Source organism: Tenrec ecaudatus, chromosome 8 (assembly GCF_050624435.1).
Source record: "Tenrec ecaudatus isolate mTenEca1 chromosome 8, mTenEca1.hap1, whole genome shotgun sequence".
Classification (NCBI taxonomy): Eukaryota; Metazoa; Chordata; class Mammalia; order Afrosoricida; family Tenrecidae; genus Tenrec; species Tenrec ecaudatus.
The window spans coordinates 66950667-66975207 of record NC_134537.1 but is presented as its reverse complement, the minus strand read 5'-3'; the positions used below and the strand labels follow the sequence as shown (position 1 = coordinate 66975207).

Genomic DNA, 24541 nt, shown 5'->3' with positions numbered 1-24541 from the left:
TTGTCTTTCCTGATAACATGTCCTAAATTCTTACTTCATACAGTCAAAGGGTCAGTTACTATGATGTATAACTGTTGCTTCTCATTTTGAGTTGTGCCACATTTTCAAAGGACCTTTACTCGCACAGCCTTTACTACGCCATACGGGCAAGTCTGCTTCAAGAAGATAGCATTTGTTCAGTCATTATTTCATTCCCTCTGGCCTGAGGGGTTGGTCTTCTGGCATTGTCTTTCTGACAAGGTTCTGCTGCTGTTGATGAAGGTTTCCGTTTCTGACGATGTATCTGTGCTGGCCGTAGTGTTTCCCGTGGCTAACTCCAGCCTTTTCCTTCTTTGTGGTCAGTTCTTAATCTGGAAGCTCTGCTGAAACCTGTCACTTTCGGTGACCCTGATGTCATTTGAAAATTCTAGTGATATAGTATCACATCAACACACAATCCAGCCCTGTTGCAACAAACTGACCGACAAAGGGTAGAAAACGTGTGTCTAGAGTGTGCTATTCCTCCCAAACATCATCTCATCTGATCATTTCAACCAGGTTATGCAGGGGACACCAGCAACCTTGTTCTCATTTCAAAACAAAAAGGCTGAGACTCATATGACTTGTTCAAGGTCACAGAGTAACTTTTGCAACTAGTACTTAAATCAAGATCCTCTAATTGTTCTTCTTCTTCTTTTTTTTAACTTTACTACATTGCTCCCTCAGGCCACAAATCCATCAGCAAGTGGATAGGAGCCAGACAGTTGACAGAATCCCTGTGTAGCCAGGAGGGGCCAACAGCTCTCTGGAGGTGCTGACCTAGAGGAGGTTGTATGACTTGTCGTAGCTGTAAAGGAGTGACTACACCTGTCTTCAAGTTCAACATCTGTTCAGTCAGAGTGCCCAGAGCTACGCTCGTTTCTCGTAGCACAAATAATTAAGATCAGTCATGCCAGCTCATAAGCTTTTTAAGTAGACCGTGACTTTGTCAGTGTGCTTTGATGATCCTTTTAAGTGGAAGGGAAGACTACAGTGTTGTTGTTAATAGACACCAATTCATAGTCACCCTGTGGACAACAGAATGAACACTTCTTTGCCATCTTTATAATCATTGTCATGTTCAAGCTCATTGTGTAGCCACCATGTCTATCCATCTTGTCCATGGGTTCACTCTTTCCTCTTTCTCTCATTTACCAAGCATGATGTCTTTTTCCAAGGACCGGTCTCCCCTAATAACATGTCTAAAATATATGAGGCAGAGTGTCACTATCCTCACCTCGAATATGCTCAGAGCATCTAGACTATATGAAAGAGGTCTCAGGACTGGAGAAAGGCTTACATGCAGATGACACAGCCTTGTTTGCTGAAAGGGAGGAGGGCTTGGAGCACTTGCTGGTGAAGATCAGGTTCTACAACCTCCAATACAGATTACAATTCAATGTTAAGACCCATAGGCAACATAAGTGTAGAAAAGATCGAAGTTGCAAGGATCCCATCTCAGTTGGGTCTGTGATCCGTGCTCACAGGGGCAGCAGTCACAGATCAAACGGGGCAGGACGTTGGGTTAATTGCAGCACAAGATCTCTCTAGGGTGTTGAACAGGAAGGTTGCTACTTTGAAGACTAAATTGTGCCTGCCCCAACCTATGGTATTTTTCGTTGCCTTATGTGCATGTGGAAGTTCAACAGTGAAGAAGAAGACCAAGGAAAACCTATGCATTTGTCTTATGGTGATGCCGAAGAATATTGAAGTACCATGGACTGTCCAGAGAACACTTACGTCTCTATTGGAAGACTTACAGACAGAATGTATTTAGAAAGATTAGGGCAGTACCCTCAAAACCAGACCTAGGGTTATCAAGTTGATCCTGCCTCGCAGGAATCCTATTTAGGGTTTCAGAAGCTACACATCTTTACAGAATCAGACAACTTCATCTCTGTCCTTCGGAGCAGCGAGTTTGAACCAACCTTGCATTAGCGGTCTGATGTGTACTTGACAGTGCCACCAGGGCTTCTTTGCATAATTAACTTTAAAATTCTCTGTGAAATGAATTCATCTGGGAACCTAGAAGCCTCGTCAGATAGCCTCCTTGAAGTACATTGTTATTTGTAGCTCTGGGAAATATGCAGGAAGGAAAGGCAGTTGTCCATGTAGACTCTGTAATAAAGTCAAGATTGAGTTTATATTGCCTCTTCCAGCACTAGAGGCCCATAACTTCATCTTCTGTTCTATGATTCCTATAATTTGTTGTGAATCTGAGTGTGTTGGGTTTTGATTTACATGCAAGGACCATAGTAAAAAAGTCACAAGATAAAGATTGATGGTAAATTTCTTTATTTATAATCAAAAATACCAAAAACCCCTTAAAAGTACTAAAAAGCCAAAATGTCACTGATGACGAAGCCAAAATGTGCCTGACCCTGACCTTGGTTTTTCAGTTGCCTCATATGTGTGTGAAAATGGACGATGGAAAAGGAAGAATTGACGCATTTGAATTGCAGTGTTGCCAAAAAATATTAAGTAGACCAGGGGCTGCCACAAGAATGAACAAAACTTCGAAGAATTACAACCAGAATGTTCCTTAGAAAGGAGACTGGTGAGACTTCATCTCACTTGCTTTGAACATGTCACGAAGAAAGAACAATTGCTAGAAAAAAGGACTAATTATTTGGTCAGAATGAGGGTCAGCATAGCCTAAGATGTGTTAGCGAGACACAGGACCAAAGTGGAAGAAGAACATTCCAGGCAGTGGGATGGTACAGCCTGTGTAAACATCCGAAGACAGCGGCGCTCAGGACCATGTTTGAACAAAGAAGTTGCACAACTCAGGTCCAGATGGATGTGCTGAGCTGTGGGGAGATCATTGATGTATTGTAAGCAGGGCAGTGCCTTTATGTCTACTACCAAGTTGGACATAATAGGAGAATGTTTAAGGCTGTTACATTCACCTGGGCTAGCGCAAATGGTCTGGGCTACCATGGTGTCTGTACTTAAAAGGCATCAAGCAAATATCAACCATTATTTTCTTTTTTAGAAGTTCTGTTTTTATTTTATTCTTTTTTTATTATTTTATTGGGGGCTCATCCAACTCTTATCATAATCCATACATACATCCATTGTGTCAAGCACATTTGTACACATATTGCCATTAAGCAACTATTATTTTCAAAGGACCTGTATGACTCTCTTTGTAAACTCTATCTTCATGTCTTAATGCTGTCTTCACCCAAACGAGATATCTGCCCAAGCTTCATTTTTCTTGCCTGCTTCATCTGTGGTCAGTGGTATATATTTTTGAGATAGCCTTTTGGACCATGAGTACAGCCTTCTGTTGTGAATAAAACATTTCCCTTCTTGGAGAAAAATGCCTTTCTCAACACAAGAATCAATCCTGAGAATTTTGCCTCTTTCTGGGGCTACTGGAAGAAAATGGCCTAGTCAAAGTTTATACTTACTCCTCACTTACCAATGATCTCAGCTGACGTTTCACAAAAAAAATCTACATAAGTTACCTTAAAATCAAATAATGTGTTTTACATGAGAGGATACCTTTCTCCTGAACCCTAAATCCTTGATCCTACTCATCCCATCCCTCTTTGAAGTCATCAATTCAAACAAAGTTAAAAGAGAACATTAGTGTGTTAGGGTTGACTAAAGCAGTGGTTCTCAATCTGTGGGTCGCAACCCCTTTGGGGATCAAACGACCATTTCTCAGGTGTTGCCCAATTCATTAGTAGTATCAAAATTACAGTTCTGAAGTAGCAACAGAAATAATCTTATGTTTGGGGGTCACCACACATGAGGAACTATAATAAAGGGCCACGAACGGCATTAGGACAGTTGAGAACCAGTGGTATGAAGTCTTGTGGATCCAATGGTGGTGGACACATCTCTAGGACTTGCCTGCAGTTGTCAGTGTGGCTTGTCAACAGGGAGATGAAGGCAGAGAAGGGGTTGAGGAGAGGTTCCCAGTACCCTCCTTATGAGAATGTCACACTTATGAGGAGGCACCATCAGGCTGTGACCTGATTGACAGGCTAGACTCCACCCATACACTTTTATATCTTCATGTTGACATGAAAAGATGTAACTACACAATTAGGGGAAAAAATTAAAGCTCAGTTATTAGGGCCTTGAGCATTCACCTACTTATGTGCTTTGTGACCTTAAATCCTGGCTATGCTCCAGAGCTGCAGTTTAGGGCTTTGAGTCTTCGAAAAGATGGCAGAGCAAAGCAGGCAGACAGGATGCATGGCAGTCACTTTGCTGTCTCAAAAGACCCTGGAAGTCACTGACCTGGGAGTCACTGGGAGTCACTGACCTCTGAGGGCAGCGGGCTATGGGGTGAACTTCTCCAGGGAGAGCAAGAACTCGTGTCGGTCTGGTCAGGGTGGAGCCCCTTCCTGGCCCAGTCGCTTTGCCTGTGATTGGAAATGGCACTGGGCAGCTGGTCTGAAGTCCTGAAGTTCAGCTTAGACCTGAGAGCACTGGGACAGCAGTTACAAGGGAGGGAGCAGCCCCAGGGCGCTGCTTCCAAAAGAACTCCAGGAGCCTGAGAGCCTGGTTCACATAGTGCTGAGTTTTGCATAATGACCTAGTCTTTGGAACCTAACCATGTTTCAAAGAGAGGAGGTGAGTACATAATGAAACATTTAAAACATATAAAATCATGAAAGGTAAAGCGTATTTAACTGGGAAATAGGAAGAAAAAACAAGCAGATCTTTGCATCAGAAATATCAATCCAAAACAAAGGTTTATGAGGGTTATGAGTGGTTATGAGGGTTATGAGGGTTATGAGTGGTTAGTAGTTGTATCTTTCTCCATGAAACCAGTTGGGAAGAGAAAATGGCTGTCACAGCTTACCAGGAAAATATTGAATTTCACCACAATTTTTCGCAAGCAGTTCTTTATGGTCCTCATTTCTTTAAACAATTTGAGCACATCTTAATGGTCAGCTCAGCAAAGAGCAGCGTCCCTTTGGATATGGGAAGCCATTGGGTGTGTATTTGTTCTCTCATGGATATTTTGTGCCACCTCGATTTAATGCGGCTTCTGTTTAGTAAACATTTTCTAGTTTGGCAAGCACTGTAATGAAAAACGCCATAAAGAAACTAGAATGTCTAAGTAAACAGAAGCTCAGTGATTGCAAAACAGAAGTTCAGTAATTGTAAAACAGATGAGTTTTGTGGCCTGTGATAGAATTCACCAGCAAAAGTTTAGTCTCATGATCAAAGTTAAATTTTGAAACACAACTTTGGAATTGTGTTTAAATTTTCTTTTTCCAAGATATGATCCTTGCATTTGTTGACTCGAATCCACATGAAAACACTTTCCTTTGTGCTCAATTATTCCTTCATACTTAAATGATTTATATATTCCATTTATTCCTCAATGATTGAGTATGTGGATCCTGCAGCACTATGTTTCACTATGACTTTGGGTACATTGTTTTCTATGTGAGGTGGTACTTAAGATATGTAACAATAGTTGATTTTCTAGAGGCATTAGAAAAGCTTGTACTCCGTGTACCTTTCTGATCCAGGAAAGGGAATAATGGCATGTGCTTAAAATGAAATGGGAATAAAAAGCAGCAGGAAACCCCCCTACCGCTGCACATTGTGCTGGGTCAGCTCCCTTATGCAGGGGCAGGCAGGGTGCTGAGTGCTTTATGTAGCTATTCGCCTTATGAAGAGGGTATTACTATGGCTGGCGCAGTGAATTATTTAATACGGCTTTCTAGCTAAAGTCTCTAGCTTCTGTCTAATGACCTTATCCTGCCTGGGTATGGGAAGAAAGTTGGGGAAGATACTTATAGGATTCACCTGTGAGTCATTGTGAACAGGATTCCCTGCAGTGCGGTCCTGCTGGGTATAAAATGAGCTGTCCATCAGAGAAGGAGAAAGGATCCCATTATCAGCAAGAGCTAGGAGTGCATCTCTTCCTCTGGATTGAGATCCTGGCAGAGTGAACGTCCTGGATCCAGAACACAGCCGTAACATAGCAGAGCAGCAGCAGAACCAGAGACCAGAGCATGGAACAGAGTGGTGGACTTCCCAACCCACCGAACAAATAAAGCTGAGTGTTTTTGTGCAGGAGCCTGGCTTGTGGAGTGGGTGCCTCTGGGCACTTAATTCATGACCGTGGGTTTGCTGACCCACAGAGCCTGAGCTGATTGCCTTCGGGTCCTGAGAAATAACTCTATCCAAGCATTTCTCAATGGCATTACAACCTGTTAACTTCTTTAATGAGCTCTTTCATCGAGGTTTGTCTGAGTTCTGTGTAGACATTGTAGTGGATGTTAGCGCCTAGAGAAGTAAAATAGAGAACATTAATTAAGACAACACAACTAGTACGCCCATTCTACAATTGGCAAAATTGGTCAGCGAAGCTAGTCAAAGTAAATCCAGCTAGACTGACTCTAGAAGACATGCATTTTTAGAAAGAAAAACCTTTGCCGGATCTAATTGACATACAACAAAATGTATGTGCTTAAAGTGTAAGTCTCGTAGCTCGTGACATGTTGCTGCTATGCGCCATTGAGGTGATTCCAACTCACCAGCCTATGGAACAGGGTGGAAGTGCCGCAAGCCTGGAATCTTTTTTTTTCTTTTTTTTTAATCATTTCATTGGAGGCTCTTATAACATTCTGTACATCAATTGTATCAAGCATATTTGTACATTCGTTAACATCATCATTTCCAAAACATTTTCTACTTGAGCCCTTGGGATAAGCTCTTCTTTTTTACCCTCCCTCCCTGACCTTCCCACCCTCATGAATCCTTGATCAATTATATATTGTTATTAATACTTGGTACCTTACACTGTCCGTTGTCTCCTTTAACCCCACACTTCTGTTATTCATCCCCTTTGTGGTGGGTGGTGCTATCTATCCAACCTTGTGATCTAGAGAGTTCCCCCCTTGCTCCCCTTTCGCACTCCCCAGCCATCCCCTTACTCTCATGATCTTGTTACTCCTGCTACTGTTCCTGAGGGGTTTATCTGCTCTGAATCCCATGTGTTGAGAGCTCTTATCTATCAATCTAGCCAGATTGATAAGTTAGAACTGGGTCATGGTAGTGGGGGGAAGCATTCAGGAACTAGAGGTATGATGTGTGTTTCGTCAGTGCTACACTGCACCTTGATTGAATCAGCCCTCCTTATAACCCTTCTGTTGGGGGTTATCCAATAGTTTAGAGATGGGCTTTGGGTCTCCACTCCAAACCAGCTCGTTCGCATCAACATAGTTGTTTGTTTTGAATTTTTTGATACTTAATACCTGATCCCTTTGACCCCTCATGATCTCGCAGTCTGGTATGCTTCTTCCATGTGGATTTGTTACTTCTCTGCTAGATAGTTGCATGTTTAACTTCAAGTCTTTAAGACCCCAGATACTATATCTTTTGATAGCCAGGCACCATCTGCTTTCTTTACCACATTTGCTTATGCACCCATTTGTCTTCAGTGATCGTGTTGGGAGGTGAGTATCAAAGAATGCCAGGTTATTAGAACAAAGCGTTCTTGTGCTAATATGGAGATCTTGAGTAGAGGTCCAATGTCTGCCTGCTATCTTCATACTTAACATATAAATACATGTACATTGGTCTCTTTACAGGACTTGATGGCAGATCTTTTCTCTTAGGGACCGTTTGGTGGGTTCCAGATACAGACCTTTGGTTAGCAGCCAAGCACTTTACATTGTACCAGCTGGACTCCTTTGTGACATAAGTATACACCTATGAAACAATCATCACAATCAAATAAGATATATTCATCACCCAAAGTCTCCTTATAACCCTGGGTATAGTCCTTCTCACTCTTTGCACCCCTCCCTCACCTTGCTGACTGCTGGTTTGCTGTCAGTCCTGTAAATTAGCCTGCATTCCTAGAATTTTATAAAGACACGATATTCCTGGCACTTCTTCAGAGGGAGTTCGGTCTGCTTTCACTCTTTTCACTACTGAATTACAGTTTGTATATAGATTCTTTTAGGGCTTTCTATATGACTGTGATGTCATGTACATATATTCCTTTTCAATTCTTAAAGATTTATCTCTCACATTATACTTCTAGAACATCAGTGCAGTCATGACTAGACGTGACCAGAGAGGAAGACTCTCGATGAGATAGATAACACAGTACCTGCGACACTGGGTTAAATCATAGGAGCGGTAATGAGGATGGCGCAGGCCAGGCAGTGTGTCACACGCAGGGCTGCTGTGAATGGGAACTGACATGACAGCACCTAACTTTGTTTGTTTTTTTTAGAATTCTTATATCATTGTTTATGTCTACGTTATGGGATTGACCTATAACTCTCCTTTCTTGTCGAGTTCTGTGATGAAGGTTATGTTGGCTTCACAAAATGAACTGTAACTCGTAACTGCCTCTTCTGTTCTCTGTCCGCATGTACGTAAGAGGGGTGTTAGTTTATTCCGTAAAAGTCTAGTACAAGTCACAGGGAACTCCACCTAGGGCTGACGTTCATTTATGGAATTTTTTTTCTAATCATTTTATTGGGGGCTTTATGAGATTATTTTAAGTATCAGTGTCTCAAGTTAGATTTAGAATATGTGTGTGTCTGTTTTGATAAGTGTGCTTTCCCCAGGATTCTCCATTTCATGTAAACTATTAATTTTATCTTAATGATATCCTTTTTATTAGCTTTTAATATCTACATGATGTATTATTAATATGTCTCTTTTCAGTCTTGATACTGGTTATTCTGTGTTGTTTTAATTAGTATTTCTCTATGTGCTTTCTAGGTTCTAATATCTATTGCAATGACTACATAAATGTTAGACAGAATTCATAATGAAAATTACGTTATTAAGGAAGTTAACAGGTTGCAATGCCAGTGAGAAATGCTCAAGACAGAGTTGTTTATCAGAGAATGTTACAAAGTTCTTTAGGTTTACTAATATATGCTGAAAGGAGTATATCACTTCACTGGAAACCTCAACCCAAAGATTCAGCTCAGGCTCTGTGGGTTAGCAAACCCAGCCCCCTGGCACTCTGGGGAATTCTGTTCACAATTGCTCACAGATGAATCCTATCAGTATCATCCCCTCATCTTCTTACCAGACCCATGTAAGAAAAGGTTGTTTGGTGGAAGTAAGAGTTCTCGGCTAGAAGAGTCACAGTAAATAATTCACTGCCCCAGAGTATTCCTTCTTTTTATTTCTTGATTGGTTTTGTTAGCAGTTTATTCATTTTATGCCAGTTTTCTTTTTTAAACATTTTATTAGGGGCTCACACAACTCTTATCACAACCCATATATACATCAATTGTGTAAAGCACATTTGTACATTCACTGCCCTCATCATTCTCAACATTCTCAAAACATTTGCCTTCCACTTAAGACCCTGGCATCAGCTCCTCATTTTTTCTATTTAATTTTTTGGGTTCTGTTTTCACACAAACAACAGCAAACTCCACAGCCAATTATTATTCCTACTCAGAGTACCCCCTCTATGGCAGGGCTTCTCAACCTGTGGGTTGTAACCCTTTTTGGAGTCGAACGAGCCTTTCACAGGGGTCACCCAATTCATGAGAATAGCAAAATTACAGTTATGAAGTAGCAACAAAAATAATTTTATGGTTGCGGTGGTGGGGGGAGGTGTAGCCACAACATGAGGAACTGTATGAAAGGGTCGCGGCATTAGGAAGGTTGAGAACCACGGCTTTATGAGATTAAGTAGAAATGCCCCTTTGGGACTTCCAAACCTGTGTATTCTCACAGAGGCAGACAGACTCCTTTTCTCCTGCAGAGTGGCTGGTGGGTTAGAAGCACTGACTTTGTAGTTTGCAGCCAAATTTGTTACCCAAGCTTAATGTCCTGGGTTGTTTGTTGTTGTTTTTCCTCACATTTTAAGAGCATTTTTTTATATTTACCATTTGTTTTTCCCTGATATATTTAAGACTGAGGACCCCTGGTAGCATAGTTGTTACACATTGAATTAGGAGCCCCAAAGTTGTCCATTCAAAACCCCTAGTCACTCCGAGCAAGAGAGATAGGGCTTTCCACTCCTGTAAACAATTATAGCCCCGGAAACCAACAGAGGCTATAGCAGTGGTTCTCAACCATCCAAATGCCACGACCCTTTCATATAGTTCCTGTGGTGACCCCCCAACCATAAAATTATTTTCATTGCTACTTTATAACAGTAATTTTGCTACTGTTATGAATCGAGCGACCCCTGTGAAAGGGTCAATCAGCCCCCAAAGGGGTCACAATCCACAGGTTGAAAACCACTGTTCTAGAGGGTCGCTATGAGTTGGCATCAATTCAACAGCAAGGCAATGAGTTTTACATTTAAGATTATATTGTTCTTTCATCAGGGTTTAGTGGCATTTCTATGAGTTTTGAGTTGTTCTAATGACATCGGCAAGTTTAAAACAATAAGCGTTCCTTATGATAAAAGCATGATGACAAGGTGGATTGACACGGTGGCTGCATCAGTGGGTTCAGGCGCACAGGTTCGGGCAGGGTTCTCTCTGCTGTGCATGGGGTCGCTATGGGTTGGAGCTGACTCGAAGGCATCCAACAGCAGCATCTGTTTGATACCCTGGACATCAGAAGAGTACAGCAGATCAAGCCAAGTCCTGTTACTTATTATTGTTAGTTGGTATTGTCTCCATTCCAACATGTAGCGACCCTATGGATGCAGGAGTGAATTACTTCACAGATTTTTTTTAGAAAATAAAAACTATATATTTCAAGTTATAAGAAAGCCCCTTTACATATAACATCATGGTCAAAGACTATACACAACAAATGTCCATTGTCACAGAACTATATCCAATCCAGTCGATGCTTTTTTCTGCTAAAGGGGGGATATGAAGTCTTGAGGGAGTCACAATGTGAGTACAGTTCATCATCATCAATTCAGTAGGTGGCTCCTGTCCGTGCATTATTGTTAGGTGGTTCCCACTGGGTTCTGACCCATAGGGAACCTACAGACAACAGAAATGAAACACTCCTTTGTTGTCCTATGCTATACTCAAAATTGCTCTTACGTTTGAGCCATTGTTACAGCCTGTCTCAGTATGCCTTGGCAATGGTCTCCCTCTTTTTCACCACCGCTCTACTGAGTATGATGTTCTCACGCATGATGCCCTTCCATGCATTAGGGACTGGCTAAGCTAAGGAGCCTTGCTTGAACCATTTGACTCAAGAGAGGAAAGGCACAGAGAAGTCTGTGGATCAAGGTTGGGACAGAACTAGATTGTCGTGGTTTCAGATAGTTCTTAGTCTCAGAATTTGTATTTACCTTCTACATTTCAGATAAGAGGAAATTGATTTAATAGGCTAAGTAGGATAAGTAACAGAAGCATGTTCGAGAGGCTCTGTCTTACCCTGTTCCTGGAGGAGTGATATCAACTTGACTAACTTCTTCCTTTCCACCTACATCATTGTCCTCCAAGGAGGAGGGAAATTGTAGCTCCAACTAATACTTCGCTGGAGTTTGCCAGTCAGCTACTACTAAGTGCTTTCAAGCCGAGTGTGTGCAGCTTATAAGCAAGCTGTGGCACAAGGCTCCTGGGATGCCAGCTTTGCCCCTAAAATGGGGAGCAGAATCCGATCACCCCCCCAACCAAACCAAAGCTCAAATAAGCATGTGATTCTCAAAGAGGCACTTGTTCTCCTGGACGCCACAAACTGCCCCAGGAGTAATGGAGGGGTACTGGGCAGACATCCCGGTTTACACTCAAAAGTCAAACCATAACCCCAGGAAACCCCTAGCAACTGCAGATCCCCTAGTATAGACAGCCTTAACCACAACACATGTAGACTCATCCTATAGAACCCACAGTGTTCTGCTGGGGAAGAGGTCGTTATTTGGCTAACTTGATAGAGAATGTTTCCTTTTTAAAATTTCTTTATTAGGGACTCATACAACTCTTGTCACAGTCCATATATACATCAATTGTGTCAAGCACATTTGTACATTCATTGCCCTCATCATTCTCAAAACATTTGCTCTACACTTAAGCCCCTGGCATCAGCTCCTCATTTTCCCTTCCCTCTCCCTTCCCCCCTCCCTCATGAACCCTTGATAATTTAGAAAATTATTGTTTTGTTATATCTTGCCCTGTCCAAAGTCTCCCTTCACCCACTTTTCTGTTGTCTGTTCCCCAGGGAGGAGGTCACATGCTACCCTCTCAGTATCACCACTCATCCGCTCTGGATTCCCTGTGTTTCCAGTTTCTATCAGTACCAGTGTACATCCTCTGGTCTAGCCAGATTTGCAAGGTAGAATTCAGATCATGATAGTGGGGGTGGGTGGAGGTCTGGGAAGCATTTAGGAACTAGAGGAAAGTTGTATTTTTCATCGGTGCTACATTGCACCCTGACTGGCTCATCTCCTCCCCGAAACCCTTCTGTAAGGGGGTGTCCAGTGACCTATAAATGGGCTTTGGGTCTCCACTCCACACTCCCACCCTCATTCACTATGGTAAGATTTTTTGTTCTGATGATGCCTGATACTGATCCCTTCGACACCTCGTGATCGCACCAGCTGATGTGCTTCTTCCAGGTGGGCTTTGTTGCTTCAAAGTTATATGACCACTTGTTTCCCTTCAAGCCTTTAAGACCCCAGATGCTATATCTTTTAATAGCCGGCCACCATCAGCTTTCTTCACCATATTTGCTTAAGCACCCATTTGTCTTCAGCGATCATATTTGGGAGGTAAGCACACAATGACATGATTTTTTTTTGTTCTTTGATGCATGATAACCGATCCCTTTAGCACCTCGTGATCACACAGGCTGGTGTGCTTCTTCCATGTGGGCTTTGTTGCTTCTGAGCTAGAAGGCCGCTTGTTTACCTTCAAGCCTTTAAGACCACAGACGCTATCTCTTTTGATAACCAGGCACCATTAGCTTTCTTCACCACATTTACTTATTCATTTGCTTTGTCTTCAGTGGTTGTGTCGGGAAGGTGAGCATCATAGAATGCCAATTTAATAGAAGAAAGTATTCTTGCATGGGGGGAGTACTTGAGTGGAGGCCCATTGTCCTTCTGCTACCTTAATACTAAACCTATAAATATATGCACATAGATCTATTTCCCCAGACTAATATATAAATATATTTACATATTTATATGCCTTTATCTAGATGATAGAGAATATTTCTAATACAAGGAGCCCTGAAGCAATTTTCTGATAAGCATTGGGTTGCTAACTACAAGACCAGTGGTTCGAACCCAGCAGGCTCTCTGTGGGAGAAAGATGAGACTGTGTGTTCCCATAATGATTTCCAGTGCTAGAAACCCCAAGGAACAGTTCAGTTGTAGGCAATCACTATGAGTTGGAATTAACTTGATGGCAGGGATATCTTTAATACAAAGGGCTCCGACCTTGCTAGAAGGCCCACAGCAGTCCGGTTCCAGCAGCTCTCGGTGCTGCCCACTTGTTTTCCTTTCCAGATCTTTGTGCTAGGAAAGGGCTTCAGGTGTGACACCGGGGAGATAGTAAGAGGGCACTGTGTTCCCTAGACAGATCATTTTTTAGAAAGGAACTAGAAGCTCCTGCCTGCCCTCTGAATGCGGCTAGCAATATTGGAGGAAAAAAACTGACTCCACTCTGCTTAGAGAACCATTTTTTCTTTCTTGAACCAGCTCAACCCTCTTTTGGAAAGAGCTAAGATGTTAAGGGGAGAAAGGCATTAAAAAGGGGTCTGAAGTCATATCCTGGGAGTGAAGAGGAGCTCTGGAAAGGAAGCTTGTGTGGGGGGTGAGTGCATGACAGTTGTGCCCATAGCCACACACACTTAGTGCATAGCCGCCCGCCATAGGGTGACAGGCATGCAGAGCAAGTACAGGGATGGTCTAGGGTCTGAATAAAAATCTATCTGAGAGGTTTCTAATACCAACCATCAAGAAGGCAGATCATCCTCTAAGCAACGGTGCTGAGTGTATCACCAGGGAAGGTCTGCCTCAGAATACATCTTGTTCCCCACGCCTACATGGAAACAAGGTTAGAGAGGCAGTGAGGTAATGGGCTTTGACTTCAGTGCCTTTCCAAAAAAAACGCTTCCTCAAACTGTGAGTCATGAAGCATTTCCTGTCAGTTCAGAAGGAATGTATAGCTCAGTCTTTGCTGTTGTCTGGATGCCCTGGCCTTGGAAGGAGTCTGGCCTCGTTATGCTACCCCAGCTTTGGAAGTGCTTATGCAGAATCTCTGGGGACCAAGAGCTTTAGCTAAGCTCTGTGCCCTGAAGGCACAGACTGCAGCAATCTGAGGTGTAATAGAGTCACCTCTCAGTGCAGCATGGGAGAGGCAGCGCTTCTTCAACTCTAGGGAAGTTTATCCTGCCTGAGGAGATAGCCAGAAGGTTGGTTTTAAGGGGTGAAGCATCCAAAACCTACAACTGGGGTGAAAACTAGAACCAGGGCCTGAGCACTCACCATTCCTTCCCAAAGGGCAGGCTGAGGTGCCACAGGATTTTCAAAGCTGTGACCTTTGGAAGCAGGTCACCAAATCTGTCTTCTGAGTCACTCTTCCCTAAGAATTAAGTGCTTAACTGTTTGTCCTTCACTGCCTGAAGATAACTGCAGTCAACCACCTGGAATATGGACTTCCAGGACGTATTAATGTAATGCCTTAATTTTCCTTTAAAATGTCATGTACACACGTGTATAAAAGTATGTTGTTTTTTAATTGTTCCTACCCTCATCTTTTTAAATTACTATGTTATAGTCTCTTCAAAAAGTTTTTATGTTGTGTAAGGATTCTTTAGAGAGGAACATTTTATAATGTAGCCTTACTGCTGACAAAGAGAAGAAAACGACAAAGTATAAAATTGTTAGTGAGCTAATAGACTGGAAAAACATGCGAAGAAGAAAGATATTCATAAACAAGCCCGAGATAAAGAAGAGGAGCACTTTGCATATTATTCATGTGGAGGAATAAGGAGGCATTGCATCTCCTTCCACCCATGCCCGCCCCCAGGATTGGTAGTGTCAGTTTCCAAATGGGTGTACTTTGGATTATGAAGTACTTTCTCGTCTGCTTTGCTCCGGACCATTGAAGTCAAACATAGATTCTTGGAATGGATTCCAATAGGAGATAACTATTTTTTTTTACCTGAGCCCAGGAAATAAAGCAAGCTTCCTAAACAGTGGTTTGGGGATTTCTTTGCTTCTTTTTCTTTTCTTTTTAAGTGACTCAGACCACTATTTGGATTTGAGGGAATATTTGTTACTGATATATTTGTTTTCGCTGACAATATTTTCAGGTAAAGTGACTATTTAAATTCATGTGAGTTCAGCTGCATGAATAGACTCGGTATCCATAACAAGAACAGAAGTAGTAGCTTTTCTGAACAGAGAACATAGACACTTTGCACAGGAGCTGTCCTTCATGTGCCTGCATGTGTGATTCTGTTGCCTGCCTGGAGCTCTGCAGTGGGGAACCTGCTGAGGCCATTGAGCTAACAGCTACAACAGGAACATTCTTGAAGAATCTTTTTCTGCCAGAAGCACAAGCTTCTTTTCATAAGTAATTAATTTTATTATTATTTTGGAATTAAACATTTATCACAGCATTCCATAGCTCAATCACAGAAACACAAGCTTCTAATGGAAATTTTACTTATCGTAACATGATTGTTAAGGGTTCATTTTACTTAAACTGAGTTTTTGTCTTCTTTTACAGAAGAGGAGCCTCACAATCCACCAAAGAGAAAAAGAATTAGAAAACATAAATCCCAGAAAAAATTTAAGGATTCCAATAGCGTCCATGTAGAACAAGCAGAAATAGAGAAACAGCAGAATCTTTCACAAGAAAAATTACCACCACAGCACACAGATGGCCCCACAATAAGCAAAAATAAAAAAAGGAAACTGAAAAAGAAGCAGCAAATTAAAAAGAAGAAAGCAGCTGGCTTACTAACAAAAGCCTCTGGCATCAGTTTCCTGTACCAGCCCGAGGACAGTAGCGGTGAACAAGAAGAATTAAGAAACGTGGAGGAGGACCATGGTGGAGACACCACTGAGGAAGACCTCATGGAGGAAGACGTCAATGAGGAGGATGCTCAAAGTATCAATGAAAAGGCAGATGGTATCCTCAATTTTTTGAAATCGACCCAAGAAATGTATTTTTATGATGGTATGTTTTTTCCTTCATTTTTACTTTGAATATTCTTTTAGAAACTTTGAAAAATTGAAATGTTTCTTGTGTAAGCTAAAATAGATACAAACACATTCAAAATAAATAATTAGAAACAGAAATCAGAACATTTGAATTCTTTCTACCAAAGGTTAGGACTGGCACATTACTCAAGTTATAGCAAAAGAAATAAAGTACAGCCAATCCCAGAAAAAAATGTACTTTTAGATATGTATTGGCCTCATGATCAGTTTTTCTAAAATCAGATGTCGGAATATGCTGTTATTCCAGGTTATATTTCCACATGAACAATAAATACAGATATGGGACTTGAACTCATGTTCATGTTTATAACTAAGTTAATAAAGCACAATGATATAATTTAGTATGTGTTTTATCTCACACGTGTGTAACATACTGATTTAGCAACTATTGTGCTGCTCTAGTCAATGAAAAGTAAAAGGACTTTTATGCTTGTGCAGGATAGTTTATTAGAATTGTGATGAGCCTTATTAAAGCCATCCCTACAGAGTAGAATGAAGAAAGTGCCACGTGTGGTTAAACAAAGAGCAAAGACACTCAAAATAAGCTTTTTCTACTTTAATGGCAATCACTGGCAAATTCAGATTTTGTATTCCCAGATTTGACGAAGTAATTTGGCCACCTTGTGTGAATGAGATGCACAAATATGGGTTGTATAATACTTTGGTAGGTCTTTAAACAATGCTGTGAAAATATCATTGTGAATAGATCAGTTTTACTCAGAAGATAGTCACAGTGATTTTAATTCTTTCCTCTTCTACAGACCTATCAGCACTCGGCATTAGTGCATTGAAAACATACGTAACAAATATTCAAGTGACACACATAGGGAAGGCAAAGGTAATCAGTTATCTTTCTGATGGTATCTCAGTGTTGAGGACACAAGGATTCACCCCGACTCTCGAGTGCACTACCTATTGAGCCTCACGCTGGAATCTAGGATAAACCTGAGAGAGGTTATGCTTTGCCAAACGTGCAACCCAACCTCTTGTCAGCTCAGAACTCAAATGGATCAAACTGATTAGCTTCCACTCGATTTGCCTGCCCGCGTGAACATCTCTAGAGGAAATTATTATTATCCAAGATTTATATAATTTTTCATACACAGTCATTAAACATTTACCAGGCATGCCATGAGACAAGACCATATAGCCAAACCCATGAGGGAAAAGAAGCAATAGAAATACACCACCACAGGTAAGGAGCCCTGTTGACTCTGTGGTTTGTGGGCTCAGCTCGGAACCCCAAAGCTGGTGGTTTGAGTCACCAGCCACTGTCGTGGAGAGCAGTGTAGCAGTCTGCTCTCAGAAACCTAGAAACCTTTACAGGCCAGTACTACTCTGTCCTGAAATGCCATCGTGAGTAGGAGTGGGTTCAGTGGCAACACGTTCCGGTTTGTTTTTATTGTTTAGAGACAGTAATGAGGTCATCATACAAAACATTTTTAAAAAGCGATGACTAACATGTTCAAGAAGAAAAATTTAAACCTGTAATAAAGAAAAAATCGTTTTAAAAGTAGAAAAGAAATAAAGATATTTAAAGGAGCAACAAAAGACTCATGGTTGATCTTTTCCTAGAAGCAACTTAAGCTAGTGTCTTCTTTTTAAATTTTTCCTGTTTTGTCCTAAATGACAAGCACTATTCTTTTTTATGTTATTTTTTTATGTAACGTGGCCTAAATGTGGCCAGCTGCTCTTCCTACATTTTTGCTTCATGCTGTAGATGTCGGAATGTGTATCCTGACATAGAAAGCTGTTCAGGCTTCCATTGTCATTCAACAAGTATTAATTTGTTGTCCTCTTGTCAACTTTCCAAAGTTCTTTTCTGCTTATCTCCATGGTTCCTTTTAGTAAGCCAAATACCTTGTCCTCAGTAGAAACATATGTCTGGGGCTTTCCCTGATAGGTACATGTTTATCTCTAGTTTATTAAAAGAAATCTCACATTTATATTTCTACATCTTACTGACTTTGTTTAGGTGCCTCCAAAGATTCAGATTCAAGTCTCTTCACGGAAACCACTGAAGAGCTCTTTAGACATCTTGAATCTCACAGCATGTCTCCTTCAGATGTGTTCATTCTGGATCACATGAAAACGCTGTTACTTTTAGAAGATACAGAGAAACTGAAGAGTGCTCTGGAAATGTTCCCAGCACATTGCTTGATGCCTCTCGGTATGTACTGTACTGCTTAAGATGCACTTGTCAAGGTTTGCCCCTGAAAAACTTACACTGGATTAAAACAGTAATGAGTCAGAAAATAGAGCCATGCACATATGGTTTAGAAGACCAGCGTCCCACCGAGGAATATGTTTCTCATGCCTCTGCCTGATATAAAAATATACCACATAACATATGCAGAAATATATGTTTGATCTAATTTTCCAGTCTGGTGAGCGATCAACTCCCAGGACCAAATTTTTATAAGTATAAATTGAAATGTTTCTTCTTTTGTGTTTCTTCTCCTTTGCTGGAGTGATAACACACATGTATTTTTTTCTGCCTTCTGGTTGCTTTGGTATGCCTTTTGGAATTCCTACAATTTGAGTTGAATGATAATGGTGATTTTTGTTCTGTTTACTTATGCAGCCTTTATTAGGTACCAGCCTACTGTGCTCACCTATTTCCAGTTCAATATTCAGTGGTAGCACATTGATGGTTGAAAATATGGGGCAGAGCATTTAGACCAGGCATCCTCAAACTACAGCCCACGGGCCATATGCGGCCCGTCAAGGACATTTATGCAGCCCGCCGGGTGTTTTTGCCCCATTTTTTTACTTCAAAATAAGATATATGCAGTGTGCATAGGAATTTGTTCATAGTTTTTGTGTTTGTTTGTTTGCAATGGGTCTGAGGTACAGTGAATCCTGTTTTAAAAGTTTGAGGACCCTTGATTTAGACCAAGGAAATCTGAACACAAAAGATCAATGTTTATTCATTGATTGACTGATTGATTCATTCATTCATTCATTTTTAGAACTAACTTCCTTTTACACCACTGTGTATAGAACATTGTGCTGTCTAAGAATAAGCACTTGAGAAGCTTTTAATTAGACAAATGAATGAAAGATAATCTGCAGAGTGCTTTGAGAGCATTTCAAAATAAACGTGCAGCTCTTGAAACCCACAGAGGCAATTCAGCTCTGTCCTGTAAGGTCACTAAGAGTTAGAATTGGCTTGATGACAGTGAGTTTAGAGTTTGGTTTATTATCAAATGAAATACAGGGATAATAAGTACTTTGACTCCCAAGTTAAATAGATCATGTAGGCTAGGGTAGCCAGGAGGACCTGCCTCACACGTATGTTAATTATTTATTGTTCATCTACCTGATGACAGGCATTATTATGGTTCATATGGGTGATGGGGCCAAGGGGAAATTATCAGTGAAAAAAGCAAACAAAATCTTGCTTTTGGGGGCTTACATTCTAGTAAGTGAGACCAAATACAAACAACATATATAAACAAAATATTTAATATGTAATATATTTGATATATTAAGGCTTAGGCTATGGAGAAGAAAACTAAGTAAAAAAGAATGCGAATATTCTTGTAGCCAAGTACAAATGTATCTAGTCTGTGTGTAAGGAGTTGAAAGATGTCTACTGTGAGGCATATTGAAAAGAGGAGTTGGGTTGGAATTGAGTGAATGGGAAAAGAGTAGCCGAAGGTGAAGTAAGAGAAGTAACACGAAAGCCCATTATGGCAGGCCCTGCAGGGCATGGTGAGTTTGTTGGCTCTGAGAGAATGAGGTCACTGGGAGACTTTAAGCCAAAGAACAACATAGTCTGACTACACTGAGCAGAATCTCTTTGGCTGTTGGTCTGAGGCTTTGAAGGCTTCAAGAGCCAAAGCAGAGACCAGTACAGGACTCTCATAATCATGCCGAGCAATTATAGTCACTCAGCCCAGCATGGTGGCAGTGAAAGGAGTGTGCAGTTCTGCATACCTTTGTGGTTTCAATAGGGTGTTACCACAGACCAAATGTGGGAGCTAAGAGGAGGAGGCATGTTTGTGGCCTGGGCCATTAAAAGAAGCAAACATCCATATATGAGGTAGGTAAGAGTGCTAGAGGTGGTAGGTTTCAGGGAGAAGAGACAGTGTCTGGGGTTCAGTTTTGAAGCAGTTAAGTGTGAAATACGTGTTAAATAGATATCTATCTATTAGGAAGATTTAGAACCATGCATGTCTTTGTAAGCTAGCTGAGCAGTGTTCGGGGGTGGGAACTGGGGAAGAGCAGACACTTATTAGGGTGGATGCAAGTGAGAGAATACGACAAGAGAAATTGGACACTACGAATAAAGAAAATACTTTCAAGATTGCTTCCTGTGAGGATAGAAGCAAATTACTGCTGGAGGAAAACAATAATGTGGGCTCAAGAGGCCTTACTTTAAGGTGGGAGAAATAAGCAGCATATTTGGTTGTTGGTGGCATGGAAACTGTAAGAAAGGAAAACTGATGATGGGAAGGATTAATAATCTGTTGAAAAATACAAAGTTGAACTTTTAGTGCTTACATGAGTATGAATAAGTTATTGTAATAAATCATTTAGCTCTCACCTAGTGCTTGTTTTACTTTTAGTTGGTTGAAAAGCCTACTGTATTAAACATTGAACAAATTTAGACTTTTAAATTGAATTTTATCTCAAACCATGGAAATTCTGATGAATTAAACTAATAAGAGATTTTTATGAAAGATGTAAATAAATCATTTAAAATTCAAAATTAATTTTTTTCTCTTCAGACTCAAAACTTCTTACACTAGTGTTTCAGCAAGCATCAGGATGATATTGGGCAGCTCTTGGGAATTTAGCAAAAATGTGCTGTATTTCATAGGTTAAAAACTATTACACTAATTTTGACCACTCTTACTTTAAGTCAATAGAACTAAAACTTACATATGAAACAAATTTTTTGTAAAGATGAATTCCCTTTTTAGTGCATGTGGGATACATATATATAAGGCTTTCTTCTGTCAGGTGGTTTGTAAAATAAAATTGAATATGGTGAAGCTCTATTTCCAAATATTGAATATATTTTATGCCAAGTTCACTTATATAGTTTTTTTGGGGGAAAAACAATTTTCATACAGCTAGTTTACAAAATTTAATTACTAGATTTAGCTTTCATCTCTATGGAATAATCATGAAAATAATAGCATTTTTAAAAGGTGAAGATGTTTGGGTACTGGTCCCCAACAGTCCAGTGGGTTCCTAGGAGTGAGTTGTGATTGTGGAAAATAAGATAGACAGACAAAACGGATCCTGGAGACTACTTGACCCAATCCCAGAAACAAGAGAGCAATTATGTTTTTCAATTGGTATATGTATTCATGGTACTTACAAATCTTTCCAACAGGCACGGATATAATAGAGTGAACATATACTAGAGGGAATGAGTCATATAATAAGTGAGTAATGAAATGAGTTAGAGATCTCCCCTCGTGTGTCCTTGAGCCCTCCTCAGGAGAACAATCTATGGTCAGTTTCAGAAGGAGATGACAGAAGGGTGGGATGGGCAATAGAATCCAATTGCTCTTACCTGCAGATAACCTCCAGATGGTTAACGAACAGCCAAGCACATCTTTTATGACCACTCCTTTATGGAGGGCCATAGGAGGACTATTTTCAGCAGTATCATGGGAAAGATTCCTGCCACCTGCTCCTTCTGTAAGACATGTCGCTCTTGATAGATGATAGATAGATAGATAGATAGATAGATAGATAGATAGATAGATAGATAGATAGATAGATAATAGAAATATTGATAGATAGGAGCTAATATCAAAGAGCTCAAGGGAAAATGTTTTGAAACTGGTTGTAGTAGCAATTGTACAATTATGCTTGATCTATTTGAAATCATTTAATGTTATGACATCTATAAGAGCTCCCAATAAAATGATGAATAAAAAAAGAGAGGATAGATATAGAAAGGGGGGGGGAAGATTACAGCTAAGAGTACCCCATGAAGCAGCTCTACCCTGCAACCCATGATATCACCATCAGTAGGAATTGACTGAAAAGCAATAGATTTGATTTTGATTTAGTATGTAAAATACGTTTTTATTAGTTATGTGTTGAGGAAACAGAGGTTAGGTAACTTGCCTTTGGACAGAATCTAGTCCACAGTGATTCACATCTCTTTGGACTTTACCAAGCCCCTGACTGGTAGCTTAGAGCTTGGGAGTTGGCCTCCAGTCAGGCTTTCCCACCGTTACCCAGGTCCGTGGGTCTGGTCTGGCTTGGAAGGGAAACTGTAGACTCAGTGGCAGGAGCTGAATTCCCCGGCGGCAATCCTGGAACTTAAAGTAGACGTGGGAAAATTGCGTATTGGTTTTGTCCCCTTTTCCTTTTGTACTTAGTGTAGTTTCTTTATGATTAATAACTGTAGTAGTAGAAGTCCATAATACACTGAATTATAGGTGACAGGATTTGAATTGTGTCTTTACAAAGTATATAAAACCTGACATATAAAGCCTGACATTTCATATGAGTCTTTATTCACAGCTTTATTTATCCCATGAAACAATAAAAGGATTGGCAGATGATGGTAAAGCTAAACTGTCTACTTGATAGCTTGCATTTAGTTTCTTCTGTAATCACATTGGCTTTCATCAGATTTGAATGCTATACAAGGAGGCTTCAAAAAGTTCATGGGAAGATGGAATTGAAAGATAATGGAATTTTTCTGCAAATGTTGAAACTCCCTCATACTATTACTTCATTTTATCATTTACGACTTTTCAAACTATTTCTTCTAGCTCATCTTTGAGGCAACCTATTTACATTAAACTTTATTTTGCATGTCACTGTCTTTAAACCAGATTATAAACTTGCAATATTGTACAATGGCCTTATACAGTCCAGGTGTAAAGGGACATAAAAATATAAGTAATCAGAATTTTTATCCTTCTACTTTCCTATATGGGAGTGTGTGCATGTTAAGATGCACTAGTCATCCTAAAGTTGTGTTTTATTAAATGGTTATTTCAAAATTTATTTTAAAATCCTAGTATCTGAAAGTAGCAGAATAATTTTTTTTTTTGCTTTTCAGATCATATCAGAGTAATCTCGACATTCTTTAATTACTGGATTACGCATATTCTTCCTGAGAGAAAGAGAGAATAAAATCTTTGACTCTATTTAAGAAGAGTTAAAATGAAACAAGAAAATACAAAGGATATTACGATCCTGGGCAGCAACTTAATTCCAAATATACAGCTGATGGCATTTCCTGTTTCTCCTTCATGAACTGTCATAGCATCGTACCCTTGAACATGTGTCCCATATTATTGTTTCATGTATTTTTACATAGTGGGTCAGGGTTAATTTGATATGTAAATGAAAAAAAAGTGGGTGAAGTCGTACATTTTTACTTATTTACAATGGTCTGTCCTTAATTACTACAAAAAGATTTTGTTGATTTCACGCCCATAAAAACAGAAAATGAACATTCTCTTAAGTTGAATAAGCTATAGTCAGAGACCGATATTTTTGTAAAGTGTTTAAATCACCTTGTACTTGAAAGTCTGTATTTTAGAATGATTTGTAGAAATTAAAATATTCTGGTTTAAGCACTTTGATTATAGTTGAATTTCTTTTATCTTTCCTTACTTTGAGAATAATACTGGTTTTTCCTGCTTGATCTTTCTTTTTGTCATGAAAACAGCCACCAATCCCAACCCATACTGTGTGTTAAAAGCGTCTCACAGCACTGGTCCCACCCTTCAGTGCAGCATTGACTCTATCCATGCAAAGTTTGAAGTCCGCATCCTCTTCAGCTCCTCACACAGCGGTTTTCCTTGCAGCCTTCTCAGTGTGGGGGGAAAAGAAAACCACCTAAATGTTTAACATAGGAGAGTCAACCAATTATGGATTTGTCAAAAATACAATGAAGTGCTGCTTTGGGGGCGGAAATGAGCGATGGCTATGGTACAATGCTTGTGGCAAATTATATAGTGAAAAAAGTCATGTGTTAGACAGGGTTCTCTAGAGAGACAAAACCAGATTGCTAGTAATTATATATCTATTTATAAAAATAGATATATAACAAGAAATGAACTGTTAAATTATACACAAATTGATAGATATATAAGACAATAAATGAACAGTTAAATTGTAAAGCAGTACAAATGGCTCAGTGTAACTCACTCCCCTGAGAGAGTTGTGAGACACTAGGAGTCCTTTAAATCTTCAGGGCTGCCAGTTCCTTCTCTGTAGAGAGAGCTGGGCTATATATACACAGGCAGAAAACAGCAAGGCAGGTCACCAACTGTCACCAACTGTTGTTCCCCAGCTCCAGAGATGTACATTCCAATTGTGTGGGCTTAAAGGAACCTCAACTTACAGTGACACAGTCCACAGGCTAGGCGTCCCACAGGTAGTGTACCCGTTAAATTGAGGCACAGAACA

The 24541-nt window shown here is 40.3% G+C and overlaps 1 protein-coding gene across 1 annotated transcript in view; it reads left to right on the top strand.

Moving 5' to 3' along the window:
* Positions 1 to 23668, top strand: part of ERICH1 (glutamate rich 1) — a 124416-nt gene extending 100748 nt beyond the window's left edge. Inside the window, exons 4-6 of the mRNA XM_075556410.1 lie at positions 15642 to 16094; positions 18114 to 18308; positions 23184 to 23668. Of these exons, the coding sequence (XP_075412525.1) occupies positions 15642 to 16094; positions 18114 to 18308; positions 23184 to 23257 (722 nt within the window). The 3' untranslated portion in view covers positions 23258 to 23668. The remainder of the gene's footprint in view (positions 1 to 15641; positions 16095 to 18113; positions 18309 to 23183) is intronic.
* Positions 23669 to 24541: the final 873 nt, after the last annotated feature.